The sequence below is a fragment of the Arachis hypogaea genome, chromosome 12 (assembly GCF_003086295.3).
Source record: "Arachis hypogaea cultivar Tifrunner chromosome 12, arahy.Tifrunner.gnm2.J5K5, whole genome shotgun sequence".
NCBI lineage: Eukaryota > Viridiplantae > Streptophyta > Magnoliopsida > Fabales > Fabaceae > Arachis > Arachis hypogaea.
This window is the reverse complement of record NC_092047.1, coordinates 7,143,351-7,170,427: the sequence shown is the minus strand read 5'-3', so window position 1 is coordinate 7,170,427 and position 27,077 is coordinate 7,143,351. Positions and strand designations below refer to the sequence as shown.

Here is a 27,077-nt window from a genome sequence, read left to right as displayed (position 1 = left end):
AACTGGTTTTACTGCAGTCTTAGTTTATGTGGACGATTTAGTACTGGCCGGAGATGACATTCTTCAGATCAACAAAATCAAAAGTGTCTTTGATGATCGGTTCAAAATCAATGATATTGGGAACTTGAAATTTTTCCTTGAATTGGAAGTAGCGCGTTCAGATAAAGGAATCGCGTTGTACCAGAGGAAGTATGTTGTGGACATGCTTACTGACTATGGCTTTGCCGATTGTAAACCAATCTCTACACCTATATATTATAGTATGAAGTTGAGCAAGGATAGTGAAACTCCTCTGCCCGATTCAACTGAATATCGGAAGATAGTTGGTAAATTGTTATATTTGACCAACACACGACCAGACATTAGCTATGCCATTGGTCGGCTTAGCCAGTACTTATACAAACCAACAAACTTGCATCTACACGCTGCTCATCGAATCTTGCGATACCTGAAATCTGCACCTGCTCAAGGATTGTTCTTTCCCACTTCTACTGATTTATGCATCACAGGCTTCTCTGATTCTGACTGGGCAGCTTGTCCAGACACACGACATTCAACTTCTGCCTATTGTTTTTATCTTGGGCCAGCTTTAATCTCTTGGAAAAGCAAGAAGCAGAATACTGTTTCATGCAGCTCCTCTGAGGTTGAATATAGAGCCTTAGCTACAGCCACCAAAGAGGCTATCTGGCTAGGATACTTGATGAAGGACCTTGGAATGCCTCTAACTAAACCTATCAGCATCTTTTGTGATAGCCAATCAGCCATTCACATTGCATCCAACCCAGTTTTTCACGAAAGAACCAAGCATATTGAGGTGGATTGCTATGTGGTACGCGACAAGTTCATGGAAGGATTTATTCATTTGATGCCTATCCCGACCAAAGAACAAGTAGCTGACTTGTTGACAAAGCCCGTTGTCCCCTGCTGTTTTCTCAACACTTCACTGTAAGTTAGGACTGTTGGACATCTACACTCCCAACTTGAGGGAGGGTGTTACTTGATAGAGAACCTTGTGCAGACTCGTATACATATAATGCAGCAACACAGCAGAATATAACTTAAGTAGATTAGTTACTAAATTTGTTATTATTATTGCCATCTGGAAGTAGTTAGTTAGAATTGAATTAGCACTATATAAGCTCGTTGCTATAGCGATAGTTAGTTGAGTTCTTTCACTCTAGAATGAGTTTATGTCAATTCTATTTCTTCTCTCAATTCCTTATATTCGTGTGTTCTCTCTCTGCTTCGCTCACCTTTTAACAGTGACATAACCTTTTATTTTTACATTATGTTATATGATTCTTATTGTATTTTTATTTCCTCATAACCTTCTATCTTTATATCATATTATAGAATTCTTTTTTAATATTATATTTTTTTAATAGTTATAATTGAGTTATAAAATTTGTTTCATTCTATCGTATAAAGTCTATTACTTCTTATTTTTTATTATTTTTATGGTAAAATTAGTATTTAATCTTAACTTTTCATATTTTTACTCTTTACTTTTATACAGGTTATTGTATGCTTTCAATGTTATTGTTAATTTTTTTAATAGTTATAATTTGAATTAAAATATAATCCATTCTCTCATTTCATATTCACTCCTTATATATACTATAAAAATTAACATTCATTTCATACATTTTCTTTATTTCCATTCACATATAATCTCATACCTCTTTCTCTTTCTTCTTCTTCACTCTTTCTATTTGCTAATTTTTTTTTGCACAACTATTTTAAAAATTTAATTGATGATCATAGTTTTTATTTTTTGATCTGTCACCTTATAATTCAGTCTTTATTATGCATTATGAGTTATAACTCGGCGTTAACTATCATTCATTCTTTTGCTTGTAACTGACACATTCATTACCGACTTAATGACTATCATTTCTATCTTAATGACCAAACGGTCATAACATCAATTCTATTCATCAATCTTATGCCTATAAAAAGAACCTTCTATATTTAATCTCAATAATACATTCTATATTCATAGAATTATTATAAACACAACATAACACATGATAACTTTCAATTCATGTCTTACATTCTATATTCATAGAATTATTATATACCTCTTAAACACTTACTGACTTGAGCGTCGGAGTGTCTTTTGCAGGTACCCACCCCCTTGTTCTTTCATTGCTGACGTATACTTCATCTGGACAGAGAGCTTACAAGCATTCTCCGGCAGACGAGTTATACACCGGCCAATCTCAGCAAAAACAATTGGCGCCGTCTGTGGGGACGAGTAAAATAATTCCTACTCCCTTTAGGTTCATAAAACTTGATTTACATTCAAATTTTTGAACCAATCTCAACAATTTTGTGTAAGATTTTATTTAATACCTCTTATCAAATTTTAATCTATCGTAACTTTTTATAAGGTTTGTATTTTATACCTTCAAATTGCTTCACTTTTATCTATCATAATATTTCACATCTTATAATCGAGCAATCAACCAATCCAAAAACAAACTCGGCTTTCAATCAATTCGAGAACAATCTCGATTTTCAATCAATTCGAGCATAAACTCACTTATCAATTTTGCTTACTTTTTTAAAGTTCTCTATTTACACGTAAAATTATATTTTTTTATTCAACATACTTTACATTTATATTTTGTGCAACTAATATTTACTGATTTATTAGTTATATTCAAACCTCAATATATGTTCTATACAATAATGACATATAACAACCATGTCAATTGTATTTTTATTTCATTATGTATTATATTCTTATTGCTTAATAATTTCATTTATATATTTAAATTACGGTAATGATGAGTTCAAATCTTAAAATTGGATTCCATAAAAAATTAATTGTATATCAACTGTATATAATTATTACACTATTCAATAAGTGTTTAAGAGGTATATAATAATTCTATGAATATAGAATGTAAGACATGATAATTAAGATCATAACTAAATTAATAACTATATCATAGAAGTTATTAATTTAGTTATGATCTTAATTTAGTTATTAATTAATAGGCAACTGATTCAAACTATATTCATGGTCATTGGTCAACAATATAATTAACGGTTGCGTAGCCGCGTAGGTTATACTCACAAAAAGCAAATAGTGAGGACAGGATATTCCACAAAGACTAATTCAATTCAAACCAAAGATAGACAATAAATTCAGTATAAAATTATAAATAACATTAGAAAAATTTTAAATGTACCGAAAACACCGCTATTTCAATTGTTTTAACTATTGATTTTAATTAATATATATTATATATATTTTTTATAATTCAGATCAACGGTTAAAATAAAATTTTCGGTACACTTAAAACTCTTCCAGTAACATTAACATGTCAAGTGTGGCCCAAATGCTTCAACTCACTCAATGGAGTCTATACTCAATTTCTCAGAAGACTCATGAATCATGTTGACTTAAAACCAACTTGTGTTAACGGAATGATTAATACAGAGTTTAAATATTATTTGATGTATATAATAATTTAATAGTTAATAATAAATTCTTAAATAAAGTTTGTAAACGGCTTGATTACAATTTGAAAACCAAACAGTGAATGAATTTCTGTCATAGAAGATAGTACTAAGTACATTCATTGTGATATTGTGTATGGAAAAGATTACATATTCTTAAAAATATATTAAATACGTGTTTTAAGAATATTTCTAATAATTTTTAAAAAATATTTTTTTAATAATATTAAATATGTTTTAGGTTACAAACCAGGGTGTCTTTTTTTTATTAAATATATTTTTGGAAGTATGTAGATATGGTAGAGGTAGATGAATATATATCATTAGATGTATTAAATTATATCAACTTCTAAGAAACACAAGCCAAATGGTAACTCAGAGGATCCATATACTTGTGGAGGTAGTTGATAATAATAATAATAATAATATAATTTTTGTAGGACCAAATTAAAAGTGATCGCTAATTGTTCACTAGATTTTATTCAGTAACCGATTTTAGCGACTGTTATCGATTAATAAATTTATTTAGGATTAAAATAAAGTTAGTCGTTAAAATCACTACAATAATATAGACAATTTTTTAGGATTATTATGTGTCAAAAAAATTAAAATTCGTCAAAAAAATAAATTTTGACATTATTTTAACTATGAAAATATGTTAATAAAAGTTTTGATATAAGTAATTGTAAAAAAAAGTTTAAATCTTATTTTGATAAATATTGACCGTCAAAAATAATTTGTTAAAAAAATTTGAGAATATATTTTTTGTGATACTTATTAACCGTCAAAAATACTATTTATTTTAACACTTATTGACCATAAAAAATTTTCAACAAAAATTTTTAACAAAGAATGAGATGAAATCTTGAAACTGAAGAATAAATTGAGATTTTGAAAATGAATAATGAGTAGTAGTATGATCCCAAACTGAAAGTAGTGTGATGCCAAAATTGACGGAGCTCAACGAAAAAAAGAAATAATGGAGTAAGTTGAAAACAAATGAGTGTCAAAATTGAGGAATAATTTTCTACAATCAAATTATTCATCAAAAAAACATAGAAAATTTGATATTTGTGATATTTGTCAAAAATATATATTAATTTTTACACTTAACTATAGCTGTTAAAAAAATCATGTTAAAATAGCTCTCTTTTCTTGTAGTGAATCAGTGTCACTATCTTATAACTTAACGACCGAATTAGCAACTAAAACAAAAAATAATTATATGCATCTATTTACTAATTATCTTGCTAATATATTCTAACATTTTAAGATCATATGTATTGCTCTATTTACTCATTTATCAATAATGTATTTTAGATTCTAAATGATATTTAGATCGTTATTTAAAAAAAAAAATGGATTATATGAAATTAATCATAAACGAATTGGAAGTGATGGAAAAGAAAAAAAAAAGTAATTTTTCATTAGACTTGGCAATGTTAATTTCAGTTTATTGACAAAATAATTCTAACACTATTTTACTGATTTATTTAATTGAATGTTGATTATTGATATTTTTTATATTTTAAAAATTCATTGTAAATACTAATTTAGCTTGTTACTGTTGGGAAAATGGATTACTTTTTTATATTTATTGTGCAATGGACATAGTTATCGATAGACAGAAAAATAATGGTATGTACTTTATATTTGTTAGAGATTTTTTTTTAATTATTTTTTTTTGTGACTAAATAGAAAAAAAAGAAAAAAAAAAGAGATAAAACTAAATTAATTGACTAGAGTCATATCTAAATCTATTAGATGTTGAAACTCACTCCATAATTGGCTCCATATTTTCTTAATTAAATTCAATTAGATGTAAATAATGAATTATAATTGTGTAATTTTATACCTAATAGAATTATTCTTGAATAACATATCTAAATTATAAAAAAAAAATCCTAAAAAAACCGTTTTTAATATGTATATAGATTTATCAAATTAACCCTAATAAATAAAAAAGAAAACAAATTACGTACAGATTAATCTATGGATAGTTTTATTTGCGAATTTCATTACTAATATTATCTGCAAATTTCGCTACGGATTAATTTGCAAAATTTTCTATAAAAGTTACTTATAATTTTTGTTGTGAGTTTTGTATGTGAAATTTGGTGCACCAAATTTTGCTATGGAATTGAAATTTAATTTGCTACAACAGTTATTCATTAGCTTTAGAAGTAACAGAAAATAAAATTACCTGCAAACCAAAATTTGCAGTAAAATATGTAGTTAATCTGTTATTTTTTAGGAAAAGTATAGGAGAACAATAATCCTAGTGAACAATGGGGTTACAAATGTAAATTATTTATAAATTTAATTAATGATGTAATTAATTTAATTGTATTAATAATCATTTTTCAAAATTTAAAATATCAGATTTTTGAAATCAACCTGGGAACTAGCACACGTTTCATATCCTCACCATATCTCCTCTCTCTTGCTTCCCAACAAAGAAGGCTCACTTTCCAGCCCACCCACAACCCACGCTGCCCTTCCTATTCCAACGTCCGGCAGCCCCCAAGTGGAGAAAATTTTTTTTTCACTACACCCGTCAACCCGTGCACCGTGCAGCCCGGCGTAGGTCACCGTGATCACGCCCTGTGCAGCCCCTGCAGCCCAAGGGCTCCACCATTGCAGTCCCTGCAGCTCAAGGTCTCCACCTATCACAACCATTTTAATGGAGCACAATTCCGTTGAACCGAGTTGTCTCCTGCCAGTTTCTTTTACCGGTGATTCGTTCGACGAAAAAAGTGAACACTTGGACAAGATAAACAATGTATCTTGTTTCTTTTAGACGTATGTTTATTTTCATATAAATTAGATAGTTATTAAAAGCTCAATATTCTTAATCCATTATGATATTTTGTTACAAGCGGAACAATTTGGATGGTGTTCTTGTTCATTCATGTGGTTATTAGTTAAAGTGTAATATATAAGTGGATGATCCGGTGAAAGGATTAGTTTGAATTTTTTCTACCTAAAAAGAGAAAACAATTACATTTTTAGAATGGTGGAATGTTATAATACAATGTACTAGTTAGTTGTTACTACTTACTAGTTACAGATTGGGTTCTTGTTAAGTTTTTATAACTAGTTTCAATGAACCATGTGAAAAGTTCTAAAGAAATGAAATTAGAAATTTATTTACTGGATATGATGAATTGTTACAATACCTCTTTAATAGGTCACCCTAACATGTTTTAAATATATGTATAGTGTTAAATATGAAAATTTTGCAATCAAATGGATCAAAAGTATTTTTACTTATAAATATAGTCTTTGCACGATTAGATTCAACGCCAAAAGTACTTTTACTTATATTCATTCCAATCAAATGGATCAAAATGCAAGTGGACATGTGAGGATGAAGTAAAATACACTTTTAGCTAATACTAGAAAAAAGTAAATTTATCCCAAATTATACTTACAATTTTTTCGTAAAATAAACCAACAGGATTCCAATTCAGGCCTATCTCTTCTTTATCAAATATTCATAATTAGAGTATTTAACCGTTTCTAAATTTTGACAGCCTTTTAGGTTAGGTTTTGGAATGAAAAAAAAAATTTTAACATCATCAACCAAGTTACAAACACCTGGGAAAAATTTTCAACCATACGTTAATGAATAAATTGACCATCCTATCTAGATTCATTAAACAACTCACAAAGCAACATATTCATAGCACGTGCCTCAGATGAATTGCTGACTTACTAATAACCGGAGGTAAAACAAAGCCAAATACAGTAACTCGTTAAAATACAAGACGCGAAAACCCGGATGCTCATAAACATGTACGTATCATTATTTCTTCTCACTACATTACGTTCACAAACAAAAGGATAAGTCAAACAGACCTAGGAATTTTCGAAAGCAACAAAACCCTTCTAAGCAGCCAGAACATAAAAGTTACTATGAACATCTAAACATTCAATATACGGTTATCGGTTCTCTGACCTTCAATCTGGGAAGAGAAACACACCTCACGGCTTCTCTTGTTGCACCCGGTAATGACTCCAACCAAGGCGAACATGCAACGGCTACAACCTAGGGAGACTGCGGTTAAAAGCCAACGCTGGGGGTTTCTGGGTGACTTCCACTCGACGGGGCCAGGGATTCTCCTCTGCTGCTGGTGGTCTTTGCAATGGAGGCGCTGGCGGATGCTCGGTACGGCGATTGGCACGATGAACTACGGGTAGCAGCAAAAAATGAGCGGCTAATGGGGGAAGCTCCTCCTTCGTCAATGCCATTCGAAATAGCGGGGAGGGAAGGCTAACGTTTCCTTTCCTGAAGGGTGTTCGAAAGTTAGGGAAGGGGAAAGGTTTTGACTGTTGGGTCAAAGAAAGGGGGAGTGGATGGGATGATTACAATGGTATTAATTAAGATAATTAAAATTAGGATTTAAGAAATGGAGTGTTTATGAGTATACCTATGTTATTAATCTAATTGGGCTAATTATTAAGGCCCGTTGTTCATATTGTTCACCAAAGTCCCGTTGTTCATATTGTTCACCAAAGTCACTGTCCCCCTAGCATCTCCCTTAATAATTAGCCCAATTAGATTAATAACATAGGTATACTCATAAACACTCCATTTCTTAAATCCTAATTTTAATTATCTTAATTAATACCATTGTAATCATCCCATCCACTCCTCCTTTCTTTGACCCAACAGTCAAAACCTTTCCCCTTCCCTAACTTTCGAACACCCTTCAGGAAAGGAAACGTTAGCCTTCCCTCCCCGCTATTTCGAACGGCATTGACGAAGGAGGAGCTTCCCCCATTAGCCGCTCATTTTTTGCTGCTACCCGTAGTTCATCCTGCCAATCGCCGTACCGAGCATCCGCCAGCGCCTCCATTGCGAAGACCACCAGCAGGAGAGGAGAATCCCTGGCCCCGTCGAGTGGAAGTCACCCAGAAACCCCCGGCGTTGGCCTTTAACCGCAGTCTCCCTAGGTTGTAGCCGTTGCATGTTCGCCTTGGTTGGAGTCATTACCGGGTGCAACAAGAGAAGCGTGGGGTGTGTTTCTCTTCCCAGATTGAAGGTCAGAGAACCGATAACCGTATATTAAATGTTTAGATGTTCATAGTAACTTTTATGTTCTGGCTTCTTAGAAGGGTTTTGTTGCTTTCGGAAATTCCTGGATCTGTTTGACTTATCCTTTTGTTTGTGAACGTAATGTAGTGGGAAGAAATAATGATACGTACATGTTTATGAGCATCCGGGTTTTCGCGTCTTGTATTTTAACGAGTTACTGTATTTGGCTTTGTTTTGCCTCCGGTTATTAGTAAGTCAGCAATTCGTCTGAGGCACGTGCTATGAATATGTTGCTTTGTGAGTTGTTTAATGAATCTAGATAGGATGGTCAATTTATTCATTAACGTATGGTTGAAAATTTTTCCCAGGTATTTGTAACTTGGTTGATGATGTTTAAATTTTTTTTTTCATTCCAAAACCTAACCTAAGAGGCTGTCAAAATTTAGAAACGGTTAAATACTCTGATTATGAATATTTGATAAAGAAGAGATAGGCTTGAATTGGAATCCTGTTGGTTTATTTTACGAAAAAATTGTAAGTATAATTTGGGATAAATTTACTTTTTTTTAGTATTAGCTAAAAGTGTATTTTACTTCATCCTCACATGTCCACTTGCATTTTGATCCATTTGATTGGAATGGATATAAGTAAAAGTACTTTTGGCGTTGAATCTAACCGTGCAAAGACTATATTTATAAGTAAAAGTACTTTTGATCCATTTGATTGCAAAATTTTCATATTTAACACTATACATATATTCAAAACATGTCAGGGTAACCTATTAAAGAGGTATTGTAACAATTCATCATATCCAGTAAATAAATTTCTAACTTCATCTTCTTTAGAACTTTTCACATGGTTCATTTAAACTAGTTATAAAAACTTAACAAGAACCCAATCTGTAACTAGTAAGTAGTAACAACTAATTAGTACATTGTATTATAACATTCCACCATTCTAAAAATGTAATTGTTTTCTCTTTTTAGGTAGAAAAATTCAAACTAATCCTTTCACCGGATCATCCACTTATATATTACACTTTAACTAATAACCACATGAATGAACAAGAACACCATCCAAATTGTTCCGTTTGTAGCAAAATATCATAATGGATTAAGAATATTGAGCTTTTAATAACTATCTAATTTATATGAAAATAAACATACGTCTAAAAGAAACAAGATACATTGTTTACCTTGTCCAATTGTTCACTTTCTCCGTCGAACAAATCACCGGTAAAAGAAATTGGCACGAGACAACTCGGTTCAACGGAATTGTGCTTCATTAAAATGGTTGTGATAGGTGGAGACCTTGGGCTGCAGGGACTGCAATGGTGGAGGCCTTGGGCTGCAGGGGCTGCACAGGGCGTGATCACGGTGACCTACGCCGGGCTGCACAGTGCACGGGTTGACGAGTGTAGTGAAAAAAATTTTTTTCTCCACTTGGAAGGCTACCGGACGTTGGAACATGGAGGGCAGCGTGAGTTGTGGGTGGGCTGAAAAGTGAGCCTTCTTTGTTGGGAAGCAAGAGAGAGGAGATATGGTGAGGATATGATACGTGTTCTAGTTTTCAGGTTGGTTTCAAAAATCTGATATTTTAAATTTTGAAAAATGGTTATTAGTATAATTAAATTAATTACATCATTAATTAAATTTATGAATAATTTATATTTGTAACTCCATTGTTTATATTGTTTACTAAGATTATTGTTCTCCTATACTTTTCCATTTTCCAATTCTTTTTCCATGGAATAATTGGTCCCCTTCTAGATTTTGGAAATTGCGAACAATTTTCTCAGCTGGGAAATATTGGTCCACCATCTACACGTATTCCTATTCACAACACACTTGCATATAACTTTCTTCAATTGTTTAGTTTTCTATTATTTTCTTTTTGGTATTTATTGTTTACTTTTTTACACTGTTAGTAAAATCGGACCGGATCAGTCGGTTCAACTAGAAAACTGGTAAACCGGACCTTAAATCGGTTCGATCTGATGATCTGACCGGATAAGGTAATGAACTGATGCGAATCGGTCAAACCCAGAGTGAACCGGTCAAAACCGATCAAACTCGGTAAGACCTATGTTATTAATCAGAAAGACTTGGAGAATTTTCTGGCACATTAAGGTAGCGTTTGTTTTGAGGTACTGAGATAGAGACTGACAAATTGAGATTCAATATTATGTTTATTGGTTCAGAGACTGGTATTAAAATTTCTGTCTCTGTCTCTACAATTTCAGTATTTTAGTACCTTCAAAAATTAGGGACACAGGGGACTAAAATTTTTAGAGATAGAGACTGAAAGTTTAATAACATTTTATACCTAAAATACCATCATTTCAACTAATTAATTCCAATTTTACCCTTTGTGCAAATTAAATTAGAGTTTTATTCTTGTTTCAATTTCTGTCTTCCATTTTGCACCAAACAGAATACTGAGATTTATTTCAATTTCTGTCTCTTAGTCTCTGTCTCTCAGTTTCAGTCTTTTCGTCTCTGTCTCTCCACCAACGCTACCTAAGGGTTTTAGTATTGTGACGTAATTTTTTTAATTTTTATTTTTATTTCAATTTATTTTTCACACTATTAATAATTAAATTATAAATAATAAAAATTAATTATATAATATTAAATGTTTAAATAAATTAAAAGTTAAATAAATTAAATAAATACAATGAAAACAGTAAACCAAAACCCTAATCACTAAAGATTTTGGTAGTCGTCGTCGTCGTCATCATTTCCGTGATCTTGCTGAGACGATGGAGAAGGTAGTGATGTCTGTGTCCCACCAACAATACTATTGTCACTAGTATCTGTTGCAGCTGCCTACTCATTTGATGTCGTATATCTTTTGATGAGGGCATCGTGCTTCTTGTCCCATATAAAGTTAAGCTGCACAAAAAAAACTTTAAATCAAAATATATTGTATTAAACAAAATAGAAGATATAAACTAGCTAAGAAGGTTTAACTATATTAAGCTTTTACCATCCACTTCTAAAACCATCGCTCTTTGGTCTCAAAAGGAATTTTCTTGTAGTTCAATCGTGGATGATTGTACATCAGCTTGATAACGTTGGTCATCTCCTGAGTATATGCGTTGTTGTTTGGCGCAAACCTATCAACAATCCACAAATAAACTAATATGGCAATATAAATTAAAACTTCAGAAGCAAATAACCATAATATATAGAGGTTTTTTTTAGAAATTTTGACAAAGTTTTATTTATAACTGGAATGCGCTACAAATTCTATCCATCAACAATTAAACAGCACCAATTGTCAACAATCAATGAACAACAGTCAATAATCAAGAAGTAACATCCATAAATTCACTAAACTAGAATCAATAATCAGGATATATCAAACACTTTTAGCAATTCAATCCTATAATTCTAAATCCACTAAAACTAGAATCAACTATCAAGAACCAGTAATAACGATATATCAAATAATTTCAGCAATTCAAACCTACAACCCTAAATTCACTAAAACTAGAATCAATAATCAAGAATCACTAATCACGAGTTATCAAACACTTTCAGCATATAAAAGACTTAAAGTAGTACTTACATCGTCCCGTCATCAGGCTCAATCATCATCCATACAATGGGAGGTGGTGGAGGGGCATCAGTTGGTTGGCTTTCGTGAGAGGATTCCGGCGTTGCAATGTCCATCGCTAGAAGCGGCGTCACCGAGACAGTGGGCTGCTGAGTGGATGGAGGTGGCGTCATTACCGTAGACGCAGGGACGTAGTTAGGGTTAGGGACCATGATGAACGGCTGGTTTGATGCACCCGCAATCTGTGACGTCACCAGGGTAGTCGGAGTGGAGGGAGAGGATCTAGAATTTTCAGGGGTACCGGCAGAAACCCTTCCTCTACCACGACCACTAGGCTGATCCACAACACCTCTATCTGTCGTCATATCTGCAAAGAGCATACCAATTAAAAATGTGCTAAACATATTTACATAATTCAAAATGTGTAATCAAAATAAACTACGTTAAATTTAGTTAAAGAAATACATTACTCGTTGAAATCAAATAAAACAAAAGAGGTAAGTACACATTTCAACTTCACAAACATTTAGTAATATATATTACTACATGTATAATTTTGTCCGTATGCAAATAAAAAGTCATCTATAAGTCATTTAAAATGATCTCATATTTGATTTTCTATGAATTTACTGTCATTTTTACTCTTAAAACATATTGAAAATTAATATGACTTATTATCGAAGTCTTTAATCAAAACTAAACAAAGAGAACAAATCAACAATAATCAGAAATTCAGAACAACAAAACAATCTTATAAAAATTATAATAACCAGTTCAGAACAAATCAACAATAATCAAAACATGTTTTAATAATTAGAATCGGAACAAATCAGAACTAAATAAGGAACACAAATCAGAACATGTTCTAATTAAAATTGAAACTAAACAAGTTTAGTACCTTAAGTTCAGAATTTTAGAAAATCCTAAGTTTAAAACAAGTTTAATACCCTAAGTTCATAACTAAATAAAGAACACAAATCAAAACATGTTTTAATTAAAATTAAAACTAAACAAGTTCAGTACCTTAAGTTCAGAATTAAATAATCAACAATAATAAGAAGTCTTAAAATAGCAAATAAACCTTATAAATTATTTCAACATATCAGAATTTTAGAAAACCATAAGTTCAGAAGCATTATCTGAAGAAGAACATCAGAACTGAGAAGAAGAAGCGGCATAGACGGCAACGGCGTTGGCGGTGGCGACAGCAGCGGTAGAACCTCGTTCAGAATCCGACAATTACAACGGTGACGACAAAAACGACGAGGAGTGGCTCCCAGAGAGGAGGGAGCTGCCGGGGAGATGAGAGGGGTAGAGAGAGAATAGAAGGTGAGAGAGTTAGAGAGAGAAGAGAGACAAATTCGAATGAGGAAAAGAGGGTTCGCGCTTCAAATTTACAACACAGTTACCATCGGTTTTACTATAAGAAAAATCTGACAGTAACTATTGCGAGTTGCTAAAACGATGTGTTTCACTAAGTGAGTTTATCGTCGGATTTTTTCCGCCAATAAATCCGATCCTAAAGGATGCGCTAATGTTTTTTGTTTTTTCTTTAATTATTACTAGTGATTTTACCGTTGGAATCGTAAATCCATCAGTAAAATTGGGGATATTCTACGACGCTAAATTCGACTATACTTAGCATTTTTTTTAGTGATAAACAAATTGGAACTTTGGAAGTGATGGAAAAGGAAAAAAGAAAAGCAATTTCTTATTATACTTGGCTGTGTTAATTTCAGTTTATTGACAAAATAATTCTAACATTGTTTTATTCATTTATTTAATTAAATGTTGATTATTGATATTTTTATATTTTAGAGATTCACTGTAAATACTAATTTAGTTTGTTATTACTGGGATAATGGACTATTTTTTCATATTTATTGTGTAATGCAAATAGTTATTGATAGACAAAAGAATCATGGTATGTACTTTGTATTTGCTAGAGATTTTTTCTTTAATTATATTCAATTAGATATAAATGAATTATAATTATGTAATCATGTACCTAATAGATTAATTCTTAAATAACGTATCCAAATTATAAGAAAGTAGAAATCTATATAGATTTATCAAATTAACTATAATAAATAAAAAAAGAAAACAAATTACCTACAAAATTAATCTGTGAATAATTTTATGAGAAAATGATAAATTAATTCCTAACTTTTTGGTCTGCGAATATTTAAGTCTTTAAAGATTTAAAAATATATTTAAGTCCCTGATTTTTTTTTTAAAATTTGGACGCATCGATCTCTAAATTTAATTTGTTCAATTTTAAAAACTCTCTCACGTGTGCATCCATATCAACTAAGTCAGTACAGCGGAAGACACGTTTGATTTTTTATTTGGGTCTGACAGACCCAAGTGAACATGAAAGATCAATATGTCTAGGTTTTGAAAAGGTCAGGGACGTAAATGTATTTTTAAATCCTCGAGAACTTAAATGTCTGCGGATCAAAAGGTCAATGACTTATTTATCATTTTCTCTAATTTTATTTGCCAATTTCATTACTATGTGCAAAATTTGCTACGGATTAATTTGCGAAATTTTCTATAAAAGTTACTTATAATTGTGTGACTTAAGAAATTTGGTGCAAAGATTAGCTACAAATTTTGCCGTGGATTTAGAATTTAATTTGCTACAACAGTTATTCATTAGCTTTAAAAGTAGAGGAATGTTAGGGGGCAGCAATTTTTGTGATTTGTAGCCATCAAATAGCCATCAAGAATGGTTTTAATAGTGTAAGATTGGTGTGAGGTTTCATCCAATGGCCCACTTTTCTTTGCTGGTTACATGCTGGCCAAAATTTAACAAAGTTGTTGGCCTTCTAGACTTTTCCTTAAAAGTATACGGAAATAAATTTACCTGCAAACCAAAATTTACATTAGATGTATTAAATTACATCAAGTTCTTCTAAGAAACAGCACAAGTCAATGGTTGAGAAGACTCAGAGGATCCATAATTCCATATACTTGTGGAGGTAGTTGATTATTATTATTATTATTATGCTATAAAATGAGAGCGTGTGAGATACTTCAAAGACATCATTGCCAAGTGTCCATACATAACATCATACTTTCAAAGTTTCCATTCATATAGTGTGATTTTCAATTATTTATTTTTCCTCATCCTTATTCCTAGAGAACAAAGCAATGAAATTTGAGTCAATGATCATCATTTATTAACCCAAAAAAAGGATATTAGCTAAAGAGTTTTCTGAACTCTCTTTTGTTCTCTCTATATGTGTGTATGTGTTTATATAATTCAGCATCCAATCATCCATAGTAGAAGGTGAAAAGTTCAGATTTTGAATTGTGTTGGGGACTCAAATCACCAAAATAGTAATGGTTTTGAGTAAAAGAAGTGTTTTTGGCACCAATATTGAGATGGGGTTTGGCTTCATGGTTCTGGTTTTGGTGGCGTTATTGTTCAGTTTTAGTCCTATTTGTGTGTTTGGGGAAAAACATGAAAACCCTCAGAACCAGAAGCTGAGGTTTGACAAAAATGGAGAATTCAAGATTCTTCAGGTTGCAGACATGCACTATGCTAATGGAAAGTCCACACTCTGCTTGAATGTGTTACCTTCACAGAATGGTTCTTGTTCTGATCTCAACACCACTTCTTTTGTTCAAAGAATGATCCTTGCTGAGAAGCCTAATCTCATTGTCTTCACTGGTATTGTATAGTATATATATAGTGTTCACTATTCAGTTCTTGTTATGTCTTTAGATTTTCATGTCATTTCTTTCTAATTATTATAGATATCTTACTGTTTAACTTTTATTTTTGAGTAAATTTTCATTTTAACCCAAATCGCTCAAAATTTGAATGAATTTGTTAAAATACTTTTAAAGAACATATTGATTTAAGGTTTCTAGTTTTGGTAAAAAAAATAGTTCACACCCCAACATTTACTAATAAAAAACAAAGAGTATGGAGTGTGTATATACATATTGGTTTTTAGTTTGCATGGCTAAACAAGTTATAATTTGTATCTAGATACATTGATACGAATGAATGACGGTGATAGATATAACGTACCTAAAATTTCAATTTAACTCCTAAAAATATTTTGATATTATAATTTTAAATGAATCTGCCGATTTTACAAAATTTCTAATAAGTCCGACAAATTTTATGATTAAATTTGATTACGATTTCACATTTTATGTATTTAATTTACTCTTTCGATTTTACGTAAAATCTTGATTTTCTCTACCATGATACAACAGAACAAAGATGGTATAAGATAACTTAAGGTGCAAATTTTTATTGTGATGTGGCAGGTGATAATATCTATGGTCGTGATTCCTCGGATTCGGCGAAATCAATGGATGCTGCATTTGCTCCTGCAATTGCGTCAAACATTCCTTGGGTAGCTGTTTTGGGAAATCATGACCAAGAAGGATCCTTGTCTAGGGAAGGAGTGATGAAATACATTGTTGGTATGAAGAACACATTGTCTCAATTCAACCCTTCAGAAGTTCACACCATTGATGGTTTTGGAAACTATAACTTAGAAGTTGGAGGAGTTGAAGGCACTGATTTTGAAAATAAATCAGTGCTCAATCTTTACTTCATTGATAGTGGAGATTATTCTAAGGTTCCTTCAATTTCTGGTTATGATTGGATCAAGCCATCACAGCAACTCTGGTTCCAACGAACATCCGAAAAGCTCCAGGTACCGTTTTATATATAGGCTAGGTTTGGTTTTGAAAACAAGAAAAAATTGAATACTAAAAATAAGATACAAAAATTAATATTTTTATATTTTGTTTGGTATTAATTAAATATAAAAAATAATAAATTATGAAAGTACAAATTACTCTATTTTTTCTACAGACAAAATTTTAAAAAAAAAAAGATAAGACACAAAATATAACCATAAAAAATTAATAAAAATAATATAAAAAAAATAAATTGTGTATTTAATAATTAATAGTATTTCTGTATCCTTTTAGGGGTGGAAATAGGACACCTAGCCTGGCCGGTCATAATTTTGTTATGTATAAAGTATTAAATTGGTATTCTACGTTTAGACGTAATTCTATTTTAGTTTTTAAGATTTAAAGTGTCCTATTTGAATCTAAAAAAGTTTTATTTAGTTTTAATGTAGTCCTACCATGAGTCAAAGTTAAATAATTAACGGAATGTCTTACATGACAGCAGTATAATAACAAGATCGATAATCTGTAGAACAAATACAAGCTTCAGAGATACAAAATCAACCGTGGATACATCAATACATTTATTTATCATTCTTCTTACAATTTAAATGAAATATTTTCTATAGAACTAAGGAGAATAATAAATAAATGTATTGATGCATCTACGGTTGATTTTGTGCCTTTGGAACTTATACTTGTTCTCCAGATTATCAATGTTGTTCTTGTACTGCTGTCATGTAGGACATTCCGTTAATTATTTAACTTTGATCTCATTGTGGGACTAAATTAAAACTAAATGAAACTTTTTTAGATTCAAATAGGATATTTTAAACCTTTAGGACTAAAACAGAATTACGCCCAAATATAGAAGACCAATTTAATACTTTACCCTTTCGTTAATAAGTCAAGTTTAGACTCATAAAATAGTCTAATAAACTAGTTAGCCTGTAAATAATTTTTTATAATTAAAATGTTATTAAATTTATCATGTTTTATTATACTTTTTTTTATATTTTTAATACTTTAAAAGTTTAGGTATTGTCATAAAGATTGAAGGTAATATATTGCATGTAAATAATTAAAAAAAAACGTAACTTTTTAAAATATTTTTTATTTTTTATTTTGATAAAAAAATTATATATATTAGACTTTTTACCAAGCTACATGTCAGGTTTAGTATTAAAAAATTTTTTTTATAATAAGCTGTAGGTTAGGCTAGTGTTTTTACCTTTCTATAAAAAATAATATAAAATATATTAATTCAGTATTTTAAAACTGTATCTATATCTCATCTGTTAAACATAATTTTGAATCTCTATATTCTTATCTTAATATTGTACTTTTAAACAAACGCAACCTATCCATTACAATGCCTGTTTGGTTTCTCATTTCACTTCAAATTTAAGCTATTTGGAACCGAAATAAGATGATTTAAATTTTAAACACAGTTTATTTGTTACTTGTGCAGAAAGCATACAAAAGTGGACCAATGCCTCAGAAAAACTCTGCTCCTGGTCTTGCATACTTTCATATACCATTGCCTGAGTATGCTAGTTTTGACAAATCAAACTTCACAGGTGTCAAACTTGAACCAGATGGCAATGGCATTAGTTCTGCTAAGGTGAACTCCGGCTTCTTCGCGACATTAGTCCAAGCCGGAGATGTGAAGGCAGTTTTCACCGGCCATGATCACCTCAATGACTTCTGTGGTAAGTTAACCGGCATAAACCTATGTTATGCCGGAGGATTCGGATACCATGCATATGGAAAGGCTGGATGGTCTAGGAGATCAAGAGTGGTGGTAGCTCGCTTGGAGAAGACGCCGGAAGGAGCTTGGGGAGATGTCAAGTCAATAAATACCTGGAAACGCCTCGACGATCAAAATTTTACTCAAATTGATGGACAAGTTCTTTGGAGCAATAGCTTTTGAAGTAAAATATCCTGGAATACTTGCAGTAATCTTTTTTGGTTTTCTTGTTACTAAATTATGTTACTAAATTTTCTTAGGATATTGCAAATGAAAAATCATCATGTTGTTACTTTAAGAGAAGGGAGAAAGTAGGATATGAAAAATTATTGTGTTGTAAACTAAAGTCCTTTGAAGGAAATTAGGTAAAACGGTGCTAAATTATTATGTGTGTGTTTGGATTTTCGTTTGTAAATGGAAGTTTGTATAAAATTGAGTTTGCAAAATTAATTTTGATTAAAAGTGAGTTAGTAATAACGGATTTATGTTTGGTAATTTTTTATTTAAAATGCATTATGATAAATTAAATATTGTTTGAATTACATTATTTAAAATCACTTTCAAATGAAAAATTACAAAAAAGACATGTAAAAATAATTATTTTATCATTTTATTTTAGATATTTAAATAAATTTTAATATTTTTTTAGTATTCTCAATACTCTTTAGTATTCTAATATGATTAATTAAAATTATAATTCAAAACAAAAAAATATTTCATACAAAAAATAAAAATAACGATAAAAAAATTTATATAAATAAAAAATAATAAGAGTTTTATAAAAAAATAAAAATATGCATGAAAGAGTATTAGAAAAATAATATTATAAAAAAACAACAAAATTCATCGTATAAATAACAAAGCATACAATTAGTACATAGAAATAAATTTCAGTCCAACGTGAAAAGTTGAACGCAAAAGCGAGAATTGTAACTTTTGGTAAACGTGGGTTCAAGCGCAGAATCAAATTTACTTTTAGAGAAATAAAAAACAGCCAAACAAAAAAGTGAAACTTTCAAGAAAACTAAACGAGCTTTTGATACTTCAAACGCTAATGCAAACACACCCATAGGTAGATTATGGTTTTTGCATAATTATGTTTATTGCATAATTATGAACTACCTATGGTTTTTGTATTATGTTCTTGTCATGTGAAAAATAAGTGCCTAGAGGTTCATGTTCTTATTACTAAAAAAATTAATGTGCTCTATGTTGTTCTTTTGTGGCTTTCATTGCAGGAAAATCATAAGTGAAACAAACAAAATGGTGGAGAACTTTGAGAATTTAGAAAGTGATGCAGACTAGTGATAGTATCCACATACATGACATGAAGATGATTTATTTTGGAGTTTGTTATAGGTTGTTATAAATTATATTGTTGTTAAGATGGTCATGATTCATCAATTGTGATACTATTTAGCAGTTAATTCTTTGTCTTGAGCTATATAGTAAATGAAAAATTGTTCATTTTAATTTTTTTTAATATTTTTTTGGAATCACAATATGATTTGCAAACAACAGACTAAAAGCATTTTTCATGTGTGAGCATATGCTATATTTTTTAGTGGTGCTGAATAATAACTTTAGATATAATTGCAGTCCTATAATCTATGCAAAAATTGTGGTTACTTTTTGAATCCAAATTAAGAATTTGTACATTCAATCATCTATCTGTGCATGGCATTGATATAGAAGTAGCCACATTAGTTACAAAACCATGTTTCATCAATATTTCTCATTACAGACTTGCATAATTTCATTCACAATTCTCCTTAACAAGGGTAAAAGCCTGAGAAATAGTAAAACATAAATAAGATCAGCAAAAACAAAAATATAATTGTAAATTGAAAGTCAAATTACTCCATCTAAATAAAAAATCTTATATAAATACAAATCTAAGACGTCATATCTAGACATGTTTACGATGAACATGTCTGAATATGAAGAGCTATACTTATATCTATACAAGAATTTTTTAATTGGTTCAACTTACGGCGAAAATAATAGTATGGCCATGATTAGCAAGGTGTGCAAAGAGGTTGTTGATAGGACCGGTGCTGGTGTAAATGTGTTGGAACCATGCTCCCATAACAGCCAACATGACCACCCTTTTATTCTTAATCTTTTTTTACTTAAGATAGAACATGTAGTATCATTATTAGAAAAAAGATTAATATTGGAATTAGTAAAAAACGGTGACTGAATAGAGAGAATTGACTCAAAAAAGGAGAAATTAGACAACATGTGATGCTCCTAGAATAAAATATAATGAGATATACGAATACGCCGAAAGATAGAATCCCAATAACGATAATCCTTGTGTTCAATGCCAAAACCAAAAAAACAACACATGCGAATTCGAGGTTCAAGTTTATTATGTTCATGAGACTGAAGAAGGACAACACAGACACAACCAAAAACATAAAGAGAGTTGTAATATGGAGAAGTATGATAAAGATGCTTAAAGGGAGTAGTGTTATCAAGTACAGAAGAGGAAAGTCTATTGATAACATGAACAACAGTGAGTCGTGAGAACAGCTTTACTCCAAGTACGCTCAGGACACGAAGAAGAAATAAGCATCGCACGAACAGAGTCAAGAATGTAACGGTGTTTGTATTCAACTCTTCCATTTTGTTGAGAGGTATCACTACAAGAAAACTCAGATAAAGTACCCCGTACAACAAGAAAACTTAAAAGTATGGTGTCTTGATATTGCATAGCATTATCGTGTCAGAGGATTTTAATGACCTTGAAAAATTGAATTTTAATCATAGTGGCAAAGTTAATATAAAGCTGAGTCAGCTCATGATGATTAGTCATCAAATAAACTCAAGTAAAATATGAATAATCATCAATAAATACTACAAAGTATCGAGCACCTCCCATAGAAGCGGTAGGAACGGGACCCCAAACATCAGAGTGAATAAAATCAAAAGGAGAACAAGCAAGAGATGAATTATTATGAAAAGATAAAGTTAGTTGTTTTGCAGTTTGACAAAAAATTCAATCAAAGAACTCATTATTAACTTGACCTAAAATACCCGTAAACATAAGAGGACACAATTTTTCTAAAGAAATGTGGGCAAGACGGTGATCCCACAAGTAAAGTGTAGATGGAGAAGAAATAGCACAGAGATTTGATGCAGAAGGAACATGAAGATTCTCGAGGTCAAACAATCTTCCGACCTTACATTCGTTCCTGATGATCTGTCCCATCCGACGATCCTACACACGACAACTAGAAATAGAGAAATTGACATCAAAATCGAGATCAACAAGTTGACCAACAAAGATAAGATTAAAGTTTAATTTGAGAATAAAATAAGTATCAGGAAGATTAAGATTTGACTGTGAAATAAAATCCTTATGTGTTGCATGCAAGAGGAAACCATCAGCAGTGTTGACAGAAGGTGCATTTATAGTAGTAGACAAAGATGAGAAAAGATGACGAAAATGAGACATATGATTAAAGCAACTAGAATCAAAATACCATTTACAATTACTTGGAGGAGTGGAAAGAGAAGCAGGGGTATTATCAGAAAAGGAGAGAAATTTTTTAAGGAGAGACTCAATGTAGGATGGAGAGACAAAAAGTGGGTTGAGAGAAGAAGAGTTGGTGGATTCAGTAGCAGCAGCAGCAGTAGAAGCAGGCACATTCTTATAGTAGTTGGGACGAGATTGATACTTGTTTTTATCTGAATGTGTGAGCAAGTAGGACAGGTAGTAATCAAGTGTTCTAAGAGCTTGCAATAATGGCAGAACAGTTTTGGATAATTGGAGCCAATGTGACATTTTTGTTTTTGACATTCAATAGAAAGACAGTATGAGAAGCGATGCCTAGAACGGTTATAGTTGCGACAAAATTTACCCTTTCTGTCTGTGCCAGCAAAAACAGTTTCACTCTTAGAGCGAGTCAATCCTAGGCGTATTTCTTTAGACTTAAGACGAGGAAAAGCATCTTCAAGAATAAAAAAAGAATTCTGATAAAGAAGAGAAGCTCTAACTAGCTCATAGTCATCAGTAAGTGCCATAAGGAAATGTATATGAGACGTGTTCGGTTGCAATAACCCTCATATGCCTTAGCATTAGTTGAATCTTTAAGAATAGGCTCGCAAGAGGTCAATTAATCCCAAAGAATATTCATCTGAGCAAGAAAATAAAAAACTGCTTGTCCATGTTTTTGCTTAAGACTATGAAACTCCTTTAGCAGTTGATACTAATGAGAGATGTTAGAAATAGTATAACGTTTTGCTAAATGATCCTATACCTCTTTAGCAATTTCAAAATGTCCAAACCGTAAATAAATGCTTGGGTAGAGGTGTTGCGAAACCAAGTGATAATCTGGTGATTTTTCCTATCTCAATCTTTCAATTTCTCTGTAAAACCTTTCTCAACATCCTTTTTGAATTTGGAGGTCCCTTCTTTTGATTTTTTAGTCACAGTTGGCTTAACAGGACAAATAATATCACCATTCACGCAGCACCACAATTTGCGCCCTTTAAGAAATCCTCTCATGGCTTCAACCTAATGAGCATAGTTAGAGCTATTAAGGATAATAGGAATAGACTGAAAAACATCCGATTTTTTCATAATAGCAAATACAAAAATGAAAAGAGAGAAAAAACTGCAAGATTGAAGCAAAGAACGAGAAAACAGAAGACAAAATCGAAAAAAGTTCACTAAAAATTTTTAGGAGGGATCCCACTATGTGCCACATCATTCAATGAAAGATACATCGCAGCGTCTGAACGGAGGAAAAAAACACGTCAACGCTGACTCAGCCGAGCTAGCACACGGGTCAACTAATAGGCCGTATCGGGTCCAAATGTGGGCCTGACAGTCTGACACAACGGAACTCGGGTCACCGAATGGGTCAGATGGGTACAGTTGCGGGTTAGGTGGGGACTGGTGGGATCGCGGGTCGTGACACGTGGATAGCTTCTGAGCCATTGATCTGGGGCTCAATCTGACGACATTGGATGAGTCTGGAAAGGAGAAGAAAATTCGTTGCGCGGCGTGTCAAGGAGTTTCCGGTGACGGGTTTGGATTCGTTGGACTCGTAATGATGAGACGAAGACAATAGTATGGTCAATGATGAAGCACAACGTCAAAAAGGTGAGTAAAAAATAGAAACAAAAAATTACAAAAAGAGAGAACAAATAGGCTATGAACTATTTTTCATGGAGAAAAAAAATCTATATTCTTGATACCATGTTAGGAGGAAGAGAGTAATTTGAAAAAAAAGTTATCTATTATTGAGTGTATTCTAAATTTCTAATAATACAATATACAAGGATATATATATAGATGTTAGAAGAATCAAAACAATAAAAGCGTAATATTCTACAATAAATATACAGTTATATTAAATAAATATAATTGATGCTAACTGATCTTACAACAACAAAGCCTTGTCCCATTAGGTGGGGTCGGCTACATGAATTAAACGATGCCATTGAGCTATGTCATGTATCATGTCTACAGAGAGACCGTTTACATGTAGATCTCGTTTGACCACCTCATAGATTGTCTTCTTAGGTCTTCATCTGCCTTTCACCCCTTGTCCATCTTCCATCTCATCCACCCTCCTGAATGGGTGTTCTGTTGGTCTTCTTCTCACATGTCCAAACTACCTGAGACACGATTTTACCATCTTTTCCACAATGGATGCTACTCCAACTCTCTCCCTTATATCTTCATTCCTTATTTTTATCTAATCGTGTATGACCACTCATCCATCTCAACATCTTCATCTCTGCCACACTCAGCTTATGTTCGTGCTCCCCTTTGGCCGCCCAACACTCCATACCATAAAGCATAGCTGATCTTATAGCAGTGCGATAGAATTTACCTTTAAGTTTTAAAGGCACTTTTTTGTCGCATATAAAACCAGATGCACTCTGCCATTTTGACCAACCTGCTTGGATCCTATGATTTACATCCTGTTCAATTTCTCCATTATCCTGTATGATGCACCCAAGATACTTAAAACTTTTAACTTTTCATAGGATGTTTTCTCTAATCTTCACCTCTATATTAGCGTTTTTCCTTCTCAGACCAAACTTACATTCCATATATTCCGTCTTGCTACAACTTATGCACAGACCATACACTTCTATAGCTTCTCTCCATAAGTCTAACTTCTTATTTAGGTCTTCCCTTGACTCTCTCATAAGGACGATATCATCAGTAAAAAGCATGCACCATGGCACAGGCTCTTGGATGTGCTCTGTGAGTACTTGTAAGACTAATATGAAAAGGTATGGACTTAAGGATAATCCCCTGGTGTAATCCTATACCAATAGAAAATTTCTTTGTCACACCACCTTGAGTCTTCACACTAGTTGTGACCCATCGTACATGTCTTTAATTGCACGAATATATGCGATCGTTACTCTCCTCTTTTCTAAAACCTTCCATAAGACCTGCCTTGGCACCTTATCGTACGCTTTTTCCAAATCAATAAACACCATATGTAGATCCCTTTTATTACTACGATACCTCTCCATCATCCTTCTTAGCATGTATATCGCTTCGGTGGTTGATCTGCCTGGCATAAATCCAAATTGGTTCTCTGTTACTTGTGTCTCTTTTCTCAACCTCCGTTCTATCACATCTTTCCATAACTTCATGGTATGGCTCATGAGCATGATCCCTCTATAATTTCTGCAACTTTGAATATCCTCCTTATTTTTGTAGATAGGTACCAAGATGCTCTTTCTCCACTCATCAGGCATCTTCTTTGATTTTAAAATCTCATTAAAAATCTTGGTTAATTAGTTGATGCATTTTCCTCCAAGGCCCTTCCAAACCTCAATTGGGATATTATCAGGTCTTACTGCCCTGCCATTTTTCATCTGCTTTAGAGCCTCTTTTACCTCGAAGTCTCGAATCCTTCGATAGTAGTCAGAGTTTTGATCTTCTTCTCTTGTGCATAACCGACCAAGGCTCAGAAGAATCTTATGTCCTTCATTAAATAACTTGTAGAAGTAGCTCTTCCACCTTTCATTTATCTTCTCCTCTTGAGCCAGCACCTCTCCATCCTTATCCTTTATGCACTTAACCCGATCCAAATCTCTCGTTCTTCTTTCACGGCTCTTTGCGATTCTATATATACCTTTTTCTCCTTCTTTCGTGCCCAAAAACTGGTAGAGACTCTCATATGCTCTTGTTCTTGCTTCACTTACAACCATTTTTGTCTCTTTCTTAGCTGTCTTATATTTTTTCCAATTATCTGCATTGCGACATAAAGACCACTCTTTAAAGCACTCCCTTTTTATCTTTATCTTTTCTTGTACACTTGTATTCCACCACCAGGACTCCTTGTCTCTTGGTCCTATTCCTTTAGATTCACCAAAACTTTCTTTTGCTACTCTTCTAATAACTTCTGCCATCTCCCTCTACATCTCTTCCGCGCTTCCATTCCCATCCCACTTTGCCTCTTTTCCTACCCGTCTTAGGAAGCTTCTTTGTTCCTCACCTTTCATCCGCCACTACCTCGTCCTTGGGTTCTTTGTATGATGTCTTTTCTTCAACTTTTGCTCAATGTGAAAATTCATGACGAGCATCCTATGTTTGTTGTCAAACTCTCTCCCGGGATAATTTTACAATTAATGTAAAATTTTTGGTCGACTCTTCTCAACAAGAAGAAGTCGATTTGAGAGCTTGTCATGCCACTCTTATAGGTTATAAGATGTTCGTCTCTCTTTTTAAAATATGTATTTGCGATGAGAAGATCAAAGGTTGAAGAAAAGTACAAAATAGTTTTACCCTCGGCATTGATCACCCCAAAATCATGGCCTCCGTGAATACTTCCATATCCAGTCACTTCTTCTTCCAACATGGCCATTTAAATCTCTTCCTAAGAAAATCTTATCTCCCAAAGGTATGTCTTGGACCAAACTCTCAAGATCCTCCCAAAACCTTATCTTGTGTTGTTCGTCCGAACCCACTTGCGATGCATAGGCGCTAATCACATGAAAAGCACCTCCCTCCACTATAGGTTTGATAGACATGATCCGATCTCCCACCCTCTTGACATCTACTACGTCCTTCTTCCACTGCTTATCCACAATAATACCAACCTTATTCCTATTCTTCACCTTTCCTGTATACCAAAGTTTGAAACTGGAAGCATCCAACTCCCTAGCCTTCGCACCAACCTATTTTGTTTCTTGTAGGCACATAATGTTAATCTTCCTCATTGTCATGGTGTCCACCACCTCCATGGATTTTCCTGTTAGAGTACCGATGTTTCATGTCCCAAATCTCAACCTTCTGTCGCTCCGACCTTTACCTTTTACTTTGTAAACTAGTTTATTTACCCTCGTCCGTTCACGAAAACGCGGGATCCCTTGCTCATTTAACACTACATCCGAGCACCGATGAAGCGACTCTTGCTCATTTGACACCGTACTCGAGCCATACAACGCGTTGCTTCCGGATAACGACCTAGTTTTAGCGCAATAATGTCTTTGATTCATATCACAGGGATTCGACTATGTTTTTATGTTGGTTGTCGAAGACCTAACACAATCCTCGTCCTTTATCCTGACTTGGGACCGGCTATGTACCATAAGTATAAC

At 32.6% G+C, this 27,077-nt stretch overlaps 1 protein-coding gene across 1 annotated transcript; it reads left to right on the top strand.

Annotated features, from left to right (window-relative positions):
• The first annotated feature begins 15,000 nt into the window (after positions 1–15,000).
• LOC112726630 (probable inactive purple acid phosphatase 29) lies at positions 15,001–18,968 on the top strand. The gene is made up of 3 exons (XM_025776106.3): positions 15,001–15,752; positions 16,364–16,758; positions 18,213–18,968. The coding sequence occupies exons 1-3, from the start codon at positions 15,422–15,424 to the stop codon at positions 18,672–18,674; spliced, it is 1,188 nt and encodes a 395-aa protein (XP_025631891.1). The 5' UTR covers positions 15,001–15,421; the 3' UTR covers positions 18,675–18,968.
• Positions 18,969–27,077: the final 8,109 nt, after the last annotated feature.